General features: G+C 28.2%; 1 protein-coding gene across 3 annotated transcripts; it reads right to left on the bottom strand.

Annotated features, from left to right (window-relative positions):
• Window positions 1-5,974: 5,974 nt before the first annotated feature.
• On the bottom strand, window positions 5,975-11,609 carry LOC124944476 (60S ribosomal protein L18a-like protein). Of its 3 annotated transcripts, none has more exons than XM_047484739.1 (5): window positions 11,457-11,609; window positions 8,435-8,486; window positions 7,842-7,974; window positions 7,651-7,768; window positions 5,975-6,295 (listed from the first exon to the last, which is right to left on the bottom strand). In XM_047484739.1, the coding sequence occupies exons 2-5, from the start codon at window positions 8,442-8,444 to the stop codon at window positions 6,278-6,280; spliced, it is 279 nt and encodes a 92-aa protein (XP_047340695.1). In that variant the 5' UTR covers window positions 8,445-8,486; window positions 11,457-11,609; the 3' UTR covers window positions 5,975-6,277. The 3 variants fall into 3 exon arrangements, with proteins under 3 accessions (XP_047340695.1, XP_047340692.1, XP_047340694.1); XM_047484736.1 differs by having other exon boundaries at window positions 5,975-6,284; window positions 11,457-11,605; XM_047484738.1 differs by lacking the exon at window positions 8,435-8,486 and having other exon boundaries at window positions 5,975-6,284; window positions 11,457-11,604.
• Between the last annotated feature and the right edge of the window lie 477 nt (window positions 11,610-12,086).

Here is a 12,086-nt window from a genome sequence, read left to right as displayed (position 1 = left end):
ACTTATTAACCTAATTTATGTGGTGTTATCATATATGTCATATTAATATTATCAGGTTAAATAAAGTTAATACGAGTTGAGTCACGGTCAATAAGTCAATTCTATCGAGTTTGGATCAATTAGAAATAGAAAAATGATATATTTAACGAAAATTTCAGAGAAAGCAAGTTCACGAATCGACGTAGCATGTCACAATCGACGTAGCATGTCACGTGGATACAAGAGATAAAATTTTAAAAATGTTCTGAAATGTATGTGGGTAGGAGAGAGAAAATTAAAAATATTCTGAAACACTCATTTCGGGACCTGAAATGCACGTGGGTAGAAGAGAAAAAATTAAAATGTACCGAAACACTCATTTCGAGAAGAAAAAAAATCTTGTCTTGAAATGAGCGTTTCGGGACCCAAAATGCACGTTTCAAAACGTAAAAATAGTGGAAGGTCACATCGGATTCGTGGACTTGCTATCGCTGAAATTTTTGTTGAGTTTATCAATCCTCCTAAAAATATATATATACACAAAGTTTATGTTAGAATTTTTTATACAAATTATTAAACCTGTCTAAATTGTCATCCTAATTACTTGTAAAAAAAAAGATTTTATAAAATATAATTTTAAGGTGCAATTGATTGAATTTAGTCAATTTGTTTATCTAGATTCATATTTAAAAAAACATATATGAAAATGATGGTAGAGGGTGGAGTCTCAGTCATGTTAACTTGTCCTAACCAAAATAAATCTATGTTAAAATAACAAAATGATTTTTTTTTTTTTTGACAAATGAACTCAATTTGAGATTTTGTCATTTAGAATAATTTATATTATTGATAAAATAATTTTATACTAAAAAGAACATTGAATTAAATTTTACGGTTTTATTATGAATTGAGATTTGAGAGAACACAATATCAGTTTTAGGTTTTAATTTAATAGAAATAAATAATATTTAATTAATGCTTGTTCCGCGGTTTTACTCATATGAAGCTGTTAATGATATTATTAATATTTATAAAATATATATAAATATAATATGCTTACCAAAGAAAGTTGTCAATTGTTGAAAACTGTCAAGTGTTGGCTAATCATATTATATTATAATATAATTTTAACACATTTTCTAAATGAGAAAACCACAAATTATTTCATCAAATCAAATATTACACGTCACAAGAGTTGTTGGTTTATTTGAAAAAATTGAGAATTATTATAATTTTGACATTAATTTACACATTCTCACATTTTGTTTCATTCCTTTTCCTTTTTCTCTTCTTTTAGTATGTTTGTTTCTCTTCATTAAATATTTGTATAGACAAATAATATATTTTATAATATTAGTGTCTTATAAGTTAATTTATTTTAATAAATAATTTGATGCATAAAATAATATATTTTAAATATTTATTCATTTTAGAAAATATACTATTTTATATTAAAGTTAATTTAATTAAAATTTACATATAATAATGTAAATAATATTATGATAAATAAATTTTAAGATATTTGATTTTTATTTTATGTATTATTTATATATACACAGAAAGAAAAGAAAAAGGAAAAAATCTAACTTGAGTTGCAAGAAAGAAAAAAAGAAGTGAATTTTAACAATTTTAAAATAAAAAATAAAACAAACTAGTTCTAAAAGAAATTAAATGGAATTAATAGAAAATATAAATAATAATTTGATATTGTTAATATATTTTAAAAATTAAATTTATAATTTAAAGTGTATTTTAATATTTTAGTGATGGATGTGAAAATAAAATAAATTGTTGATAAAAATTTGATTATAAACTATAATTTTTTTAAAAGATTACGTAACAACAATTTTAAATGAATTTTAGTTACAAGATTAGTCATTTTAAAATGAAATTATGTGGATGAAAATGGTCAAACAATGTCTCATCATAACCAAGAATCATATGAATAATAAACATAAGATAAAGAATGACTTAAGTAGCTAGTAAAATATTTTCGTTAAGAGAACAATAATTTGAGGCTCAAATTTTATTAAGAAAAAAAAGTAATGACGCTAACGTGCTAATTTTTTCGAATAATAAACTTTGATATAAAAAAACATGTCATATATATATACCATCACTTTTTATATGGACTATTAAAATAATGTGGCTTTAGGGTTTTTTTGTTTCAATAATGTTTTTTATCTTTCATTTTTGTTTTAGTGATAGGTAAGGACCTATGTTTCAAGTTTCAAGAAATGATGAATTTTTTAAAGATATTGTTTTTATTTATTTATTATTATTTTTTTTAAAATAATGTATATTAAAAATGAATGAAATCGATTAAGCACGCAACACCGATAAAAAATATAAAAAAAAAATAAATAAAAAAACAAGAAAATTAATACTAAATAAGTTATCGAGCTCGTAAATTTTCGAGAAGAACAACTAACTCTCCGACTGACTCTATTGGTTTTCTTGAACGAAACTCAAAAAACGTTATAATAATAACATTATGAATGATACGAATTTGACGACTACGATCATTGAAAGTTTGACGATTTCTCTAACACCAGATAGTTCATCAAAAATTATTTGGGATGATAACTCAAATATATAAGTCTGTCACACTTACGTCAATCCAAATTTTACAATAACTAACTAAAGACTTGGACATCACCCAATGAATCTCAGTAATACTCCACAAAAAACTCTAAATACTAGCATTAATCGACAATGCAAAAATAAGTGAGTTCTTGATTCAACATTTCGTGACAGTACGACTAATCATAATACACATTTTTTTTTTCATGCACATATCATTTGTAATAATTTCATGCAAAGAACGAGATTTTGGATGGAATCTTTGACTCCCAAAATTTTTCCCAACAAAAATTATATGGAATTATCTTAGCGAAGAACGTGTAGTAATGCCCCACATTGAAACTATTTATATCTTACCAACGCATAACGTCTTGTTCAGAAGGGGCACTTGCTTGCGTCCTATCAAAAATAAAAATTTATTTATGACGAAGTCTCCATAATATTTAATCTCCTTCTATATCTAATTCGATTAGATAAACTACTAGACTAAGGATCAAACATGTCTTTAACGGTGATATTTTTACATGTAACAATGAAAGCAAACTCAAGATACCGTAGCTAGATTTTTGATACAATACCAAATGTCATCCTTAAAACTAATCGAATAACCATTCGCACAATGAATCTAGACTGCTCACAAAAACTTTTCCACATAGAATAAATTTTCCTCCAAATGCTATACCCCGCTGAATAATTAAACATTTTTGTAAACTTACCAAATCAATAATGATCATACTTACATATAATTATCGATGCCTAAAGACTATTCGGCTCCGTTGTAAATCTATTATACTATTTTGATAGAAAATTTTAAAGATATTGTTAATAATAATTTATCTTTAGAGCTAGTTTGATTTTGGGCCTTCTTCGGTTTGAGTTATTTACTCAAATATCATTTCATTCATTTTATTTCATGTCACTTAATTATTAACTAAAATACTAAAATATTATTTATTTTAAATTATACACCCCTCTTTAAAATTATCAATAATTATTATTTTTTCTGTCTCAAGGTTATTTAAATAAATCAATCTTTGTAAAAAAATTGTTTTAAATTTTATAAAAAATAAATAGAAATATTTTAATTTATTTGATGAAATAAAGTGATTTAACCATTAGAATAAAAGTGATATAAAAGTAATAATTTAAAATAAATGATATTTTAATTAATAAATTGTGTGACATAATAAATATGTATAAGATAAAATGATTTTTTTTTTATTAAGTTTAGATTATTTAAATAAACTGAATTCAACAAAGCTTTAATAAAAGTTATATATGTGTAATTAAGTACATTAATAAATAAAATGTATTTACTTTCCACTTGTAATAACTTTTGCACTTGTAATTAATAACTTTTGGTAAAAGTGTGTAGTCATGTATTTTTTGGTTTGATTGTAATAGTTGGCTTATGAACTTTGGCAAAAGTAATATTTCTTTATTGGGATTCAAATTTATTCATTTACTTGATTAGTTTGTCTTACAAATAAAATCCAGCAATAAATTACTCAGCATACCCTTTTCTTTTTTTGTAAAAGTAACACAATCTCTATACAACTCATTTAAAATAACACATAATAAAAATCGAGACAGATACATTGATGTCTTGGATAAAAAAAAAGTTACACATAATTTATCATAACGTATTAAATTACAATTCACAATTTGAAATTTAGAAGTGAATGTCCAATAATTGAATAGCAGGGTTTTATTAATTATATTGTTATTCTCTATTAAAATCTATCATCCAGTCCTATATTCGGCGGAGTGGATGTATAGTATATTCTTGGGTGGATTTCATATTTTTTTTGATATCCAGCTTTATACCTTTAATAATTAATTTTCGACAATTTTATAATAATTTAACCAATTTCAATATTAATCAAACAAAATTTAACTACTTATAACATTTTTTTATTAAATACAAACGAAATGATGAAGTTGGATATCCATATAATCACTGTAGTTTTAACTCAATTTTGTTTGGTTATTTGAATGTATGCATGTACAATCATAATATATTGATTTTTTTTAAAAGTTCATATATATTAAAAATGAAAAGGTATTTAAGAATAATGACAAAATATTATATTGAAAAAAAACGGCACTCAATCAATTATCGAGTACGTAAATCTTTGAGAAGAACCTCTGACAGACTTTAGTGACTTTCCAGAACTAATCTAAAAAAACGTCATAATAATAGTATTATAAATGATACACATCAGACTAGAGACGGACTCAGAAAATAGGTTAGAATTTGCTTAAAAACTAACAAGAAAATTCTGAATAAAACTAATGGATAAATGTAAGTTTTACCATTTTTTTTAATAATTAGATAAACAAACATTCAAGTAAATTAAATTTTTTTTAAGAAATTAGCGGGTATAGTTAAATTTAAACAGTAAATTTTTTATTTTTTTCTGATTGGGTCGAGCCCCTACATATATCCGTCTCTGCATCGGACGACTACTATCATTGAAAGTTCGACAATTTCTTTAACAAGATAATTTACCAAAAAATAATTGGGATTATAATCTAAATATGTAAGTCTGTCATATCAGCTGTATCTATTCAAACTTCTTAACAAATATCTAAAAACTCGGGTATAATATATCGGTTTTTATCTTATCATAATTGAATATCCAATGTAATATTGGACAAATTGAATATTTTTTCTTTCAGATTAAGTTGATACAACAAATGAAGTGGTTTGAATCGGTATGATTTTGATTTTGATGAATTATTGTTTGTTTATTTATTCACTAAAAAATAATAATTATTTTTTCATTTTCTCTCTATTAAATTTAAAAGATAAATAAATTTATTAAATATGAAAAGGGGAATCAAAAAGTATATAAAAATGAATAAAATATTCTTCACTCGTTTTGCATGAGCGTACCAGGTGGAGTAGATAGATTACGCGGCTACTCTTTTGTTCCTTCTCAAACGGTCATATTATTGACTTTAAATAACTTATTTATCTTCCTTATGAAGCCATCTTTTTTAAATATTTTTTTCATCAATTATTTTAAAATTAAATAAGTAAACTATTTATTGGATAACCCATCAATTATTTTAAAAAAGAAAGTAAATAAACTAATGGGTAACCCATATACATATAGAAGACTTTATGGGAGCCATTTCTACCTATAATTTGAAAAATGAGATTTAAAAAAAAAAAAAAAAAAAATTACACATGGATTCAATTGAGAAATCTACAAAATTATGATTTGATGATGTAAGACTTAAGTTGAGAAGATCCTACTTTATTTATAATTTTGTACTAAATATAAACTATGATTATCAATCAAAATACTTATATTTTTATATAATGATAGTAATTCAATTGATTAAACACCAAATAAACTAATTTTTCATCTAATAATAAAAAATGAAAGAAAGAAAACGAAAATAACCCAATATCAAACAAGCTTTGATTGTGTAATGAAATTTTCAGTTTTTGAAAAATAAATAAATTTACAAGGAAAGAAGTAAAAGTTGATATAAGAAAATGGTCTTTCTTCTCCATTAATCATTGATCTAAGAAGCCTTGTTCTAAATACACAACTTCATATCCATTTATATACAAATATTTGGATGGAGATGATTTCAGATGAACATTCCTTTGTTACTTCTTGTTCACCTTTCGCAGATGATCATCATCGTCAAAGAAACATGAAAAGCGCAAAACCGATAATCAACGCCACTGTAAATATCAAAGCCTGCAACCAATCTTTAGACAATTCAAATCGTTTTGAGATGTGCTGGATTATCACAATTAATTATTTTTTCTCGCCTATTAATTTTTTCCAATAATTCAGATATAGATTCAGATGGGATCAACATTTAAGATAATTGTGGGATTTGCTTCTATAGATTTGACAGTGCTTTTAAAATAATGTTGAAACTTCTATGTTAGAAGAAACACCTAAAAATGGATTTCCAAATATCTTTTGAAAAGTTTAAGTTTGCACTTATTTTACAAGTGGGAAAAAACCAGACAAATAGAGGAAAGAACTCAAACACAAGGCCAGAATATATCCCGAGGATGGAGATTGAAAACAATTCAACATATACAAAGCCATAATAAATCAATTGATACAGAATCATTCATGACCTCACGAACAAGTAATCCATTTTTAAATTTATTTTTTTTCACGAAAAAAGAATCATAAAAGACAAAGCAGCTGTTCCGAGAACTGAACTCGGGACCTTTTGCACCCAAAATAAGAATCACAAATAAGATGGCCTTACTTTTTATATTTCTATTTATTGTCAATGGTGGAATCATTCCACATAGTTCTAGACCAAATGTCCAATCCTAAAATTAAGGTAAGATAAAGACATAATACATTTGTTTTGTTTTTTCAGGGAAGGGGGTGGGGCTGCCCTAGTCCTGGGACTTGGTAGGCTTAATCTGGAGTCGGCCCTGTAACAGGTAATATCACAAAGATGTACCCACTCAGGTATATCAAGTGGGAAGAGTCTTGAACTAAGATGTTAAGGTTTGACTCGCACTGAAAGCATCTTGATCAAAGTAGGGTCATGGCGGTAGGATATTGTACTAGCCTCTTTAAGTAAAAAATAAATAAATAAGTTTGGTCTTAGAATAAACCCCGCAAAAATGTTAATATTGTCAAAACACCATGTCCTTCTTGTCAAATGGTATGTCCTCAACAAGTTTTTTTTATGACTAGGGAATTAGGTTAGCTTACATGCACCTCGATTACCTAGGAGAACCTAACACAACAACCTGCTGCTATGACCTTTACTTCATTTCAGATGCTATCAATGAGAATCAAACTTAAGACATGGGTGATAAGTCCCTTAGACCTAACCTTTTACTTATAAGCTACCCATGTGGGTTTCAACAAGTATTTCACACTTCTATTATAGTTAATACATGATTTTGCTTTCTACCAATTTTGAAAAAAAGGATTATTACCACTCTATCTGAACTAAAAGTAATTAATCAGGGTCAATCATAAAGTTACCCACTAGTAGCTAAAACATGGCAATCCACTTAATTTAAGATTATATCATATACAATGCTAGCTATTTCTCAAAGTTAAGGAAACATTTACTTACCGTTACTGTATTAGCAGCAAGCCCACCTCGTTCCCTAGGATCCTTGTTATAATATTTGAAGAGGTAGAGAAATGAGGCAAAGTACCAGGTTAAAGGGCATAAGAACCCCACCAAAAAACTGTCCGGGAAAGAAAAACACTTGAGGAGTAACCAAGGAGGTGAAAGAGGAAGTCGAGTAATAAAAGACTTACCAGAACCATCCTATTCCACAGCCACAACAAGGAAGAGGCTTGTCAAATCTTCCCAACTGATCATCCACTTTCTCCAAATCATTTATAAGTGTATAATCTCCATTCTCATTCTCCTTTGCATCCATAATTAACTCTAATATTGTTTAGCACAAGGAAATTCTCAATCACCAGATCAAGTGATGGTGTTAATTTACATGGGGTTGTTTTGGTATACCATTTTTCATATTGATTATTATCCAGAAAAATCTATATTTGTTATGTTTGTCAAAAACCGAAATGATCTAAAAAAATAAAACAAAAAAATTGGACTATACTTCAGATCATGATTTAAAAAAAAAATTGTATAACAAATGAAGCAACAAAATTACACTATAATCTTAATTACGATATAGAAAAAATCGTATCCCCCAAAAAAGAAGTCAATTTTAAATATAAAGTTTCCACATAGGCTCAATATTCTAAAAAAAATAATTTTTTTATCCCCCAACAATGTTATATAGATTAGAGTCAACCATCCAAAGTTAGAATTATTAAGGTGAAAAATAGATAAATGGATCATGAGTCATGACATTAGATTAAAAAATGTGTTATACTTTGGTCCATAGATATGTTGATTCCGAAGTCTCTTCCCTTTATCTACAAAACCTGTCAAAGAACTTATTTTAAGGTTCCAGTCGAAAGATAAGTACAGATAGCAGATATTGTAAATTTCTGTAATTCAAGATGAATCATAATGCCAAAGCAAGAAGAAGAGAACATGAAAACAGAAGCAAATCGAAAAGGGTGGATTACATTTCAGCCATAGTAAGAATTGCATCATTATGCAAATGCAACCAGAGATGCCTAATATTTGAGAATTTCAGGAACCCTAATGAGCCTTTTCAGATATTTTGAGTAGACAATAACTATGTATCTGTTAGAAATAGTTTTAATAAAAGACTAAGACTATAGTTAAACTGATTGCTAAGGGATGAACTGTTAGATTTAGTCAATAGAAGAATTAGTCTTTGTTACACCTTTTACCTATGTTTTTAAGATTCAGTTAGCTATAAGTCTTAGTTTAGCTGCATTTTGCTTTATTTTAACAATGGTTGTTAATAAAGAGTTGTTAGTTTTTGGTATCTTTCGACTCTTTTACAATTGGTAATTGCATGTATGTTTAACTAACTGGTCCACATGTCAAATTATATGAGTTGGAGTCTCCATGTTGCTATCATCTACAAAGATAAGTAACTACATATTTCCATTGTTGGATGTTGGACTAACTGGTCCACATATGTCAAAGTATATGAGTTGGAGTGTCCTTGTTTCTCTTCTTTGAGTGCCTCTGTCGATGTTGTTTTCTTATCAGACAGTAGGACACTTTGCCTCTAGTGGACAGAAAATTGCTAGGCCTTCCACCATTTTTTTGTAAGGCACGATCTAGAGACTTTTATAGTTGAGGTGAACCAAACTTGCAATGTAACAAACAGGAGACTTCTTCTGTGTTGGTTTGAAAACACAGAACAACAGGATTCATGTTTGGACATCATCGTTATAGTTGAGGTCGTTTTTATAGCCACAACTAAACCTCTCTTGAGATGATAGATGTTGCATTCACATGGTTAGATGACCATTGAATCGAACTAATGAAAACATGTTGAGAGAAAATGAGTTGTGGCACCTGGTAGAAACTTTAATTGAACACCAGACATCTTACACTTAATAAAGCACAAAAACCCAATTGGAAGAACCAAAGATCAAAGACTATAAGGTAAAACACTTTCCTTACCGGGCCACTAAAAGAGCAACATTTGAGCAAATTTTGGGTCAAAGTATTTCCAAAATCGTTTGGGACTAACTGAAGCAAGTTTAGGGGAATTAAAAGAGTAAAGAGATCCCTCCTAAATACCCTATAACTAGAGTTACAAGTATTGGGGATGAAAAAAAGGAGAGGTGAAGTCAGAAAATCAAATGAGAAGCAATGGTAAAACATGTCGATCACCATGTGGTGAAAAAGATTTTGAAAACTATAATTGAATGTAACAAATCAGTCATGGCTTTTCCATGTTTTGGAAGGATGAATCACCTCAAGCAAACAAGGGGATAGAGTGGAAGAGTAGTGTAATAGAAGAAGAAAGTGATAATGAGGAAAAATTAATTGTCGAACCAAAACCACAATATGATTGTGAAGAAGTTAGAATAGTGGAAACTGAATTTAATATATCATTGTAAAAGGAATAATTAGAATGACTCCTAATTGGCAAAAAGACTATGTGCTTGGAGCTGAATTAAGTGAAAAAGATGATAGTGATGTGATTCTCAACATGGTTTTTTCATTGCTTCTCATCTAACTTGTTACTCACATAAATTTGACCGTTTCTCCTCTTTCATCTACAATACTTTGAACACTCCTCGCAGGGTATTTAAGGGAATTCATTACCCCAAACTTGCTTTTTAGCGAGTCTCAACATATTTGTAAATAATTCGATCCAAAATTTGCTCTAGTAAAGAAAATATTTTACCCTACAACTTTTAATTCATCCAATTGGATTTGTTGAACGCATCCGAGCCGTCTGGTAGTTCAACTCCAGTTTCTATCAGGTGACCGACTCATTTTCTCTTAATAGGTTTTCCATTAGTTCGCTACAATCGTCGACCATCATATTAATTTGAGGATGAATACGAGATCTATCTCATCCCACGAAGGACTAATGCAACCATGTTGTACATAAATAAAGAGAGGAATCATGTTGTTTCATGTTAATACACGACCACAAAAGAAGTCTCACATTCTCACATATATGGACCAATTACTCTAGCATCCAGCAATGGAAAGAGGTATTTACACCTTTATAGATGATTTAGTAGAAAGACATGAGCTTGAATTCTACTTGAGCAATCATATGCTTTGAAAGATTTTACAGGTTTTAAACTACTAGTTGAAAATGAATGTAGAGAACCATTAGCATGTTTGCGTAATGATTGGGAAGGAAATTTACCACTCGTGAATTTAATGATTTTTGTGAAGAAAAGGGGAAACCTATACACCCTAGCAAAATGGGGTGGCTGAGAGGAGGAATCGAACTATAGTGAACTCAATGAATAGTATGTTGTGTAACAATCGAGTGTCGTAATGAGTTCTGGAAAGAGGAGCATGCGGCATCCATATAAGATACCATTTCATTAGAGAACTATCCAATCAGAACTTTATAGAACATGTTCATTGCAGGACTAAGAAACAAGTTGCTGATATCATGACTAAAGCATTCGAGATGTTGAGAAGATCAGTGGGATTTGTTAGAAATAGTTTTATTAAGAAACCAAGAAACTCATTTTTCTTTCATTTGAAATGTTGGATTCTAGGAAATGACTTCTTACAATCAAAGGGTTCGTTCAAAATAGCCTATAATTCAATTATTAAAGCTTCAATTCTTCAATCGAAGCTCATCTATAAAAATCCCAGCAATTAATCTCAATTTACTGCAATAGGGCACAGTGGGATTTCATCAGAAATGTCGTGAAATTGAAGATGATCAAACAAACCCAGTTTGTAAATCAAAACGAAAATCGATTCAACTACTATACATAAGCTTTAGTCTACCAAAAGAGATGAATTTGAGAGAGAAGGCTTGCCTATGTATGTATCGCAGACAGAGCAAAGAAGCTACCGGCGGATCAGAGCAGTTCTCCGCCGGGAAAAGCTGCCGCGAAAGCCCACCGTTATCTGCTTCTCCTACTTACAATAACAATGAAAACAGATACGATTTAGCTCTTCTTTAGTAAAGCTTCTTTCTTTACCCATAACTTGTTTGATGATCATATATACATTATTATTGATATAATAACCCTTTCTCTTCAACCTTTAATTAATTTATTTAAATCTTCTGATATATATTTAAACTCAATTATTGACCTTTTTTTTATTATTAAAAAAATTAATTCAATAATTATTTACCTATTTGTTATGACATTTTAATATAGAGATCATAATATACATAACATTAATGTCACATACTAAAATATTTATACTAAATGGAGTTAAAATTCATTTTAAAACTTAATTATAAAAAAGTAATATTTTATATAAAATGAAGCAAAAATATATTATTATGTTCCCAATAAAAATTATATATATAAAAAAAAGTAATCTTTTTAATTTTTTGTTACAACTTTTAAAGATTGTGACAATTAGTAGGTCCACCCAAAATCTTTTAAAATTCACTCATTTTTTTTATTAATATTTATTTTTTAACTCAATATAAT

The sequence above is a fragment of the Impatiens glandulifera genome, chromosome 7 (genome assembly GCF_907164915.1).
Source record: "Impatiens glandulifera chromosome 7, dImpGla2.1, whole genome shotgun sequence".
Lineage (NCBI taxonomy): Eukaryota > Viridiplantae > Streptophyta > Magnoliopsida > Ericales > Balsaminaceae > Impatiens > Impatiens glandulifera.
The sequence above is the reverse complement of the archived record's forward strand: the minus strand, read 5'-3'. Positions and strand labels throughout refer to the sequence as shown.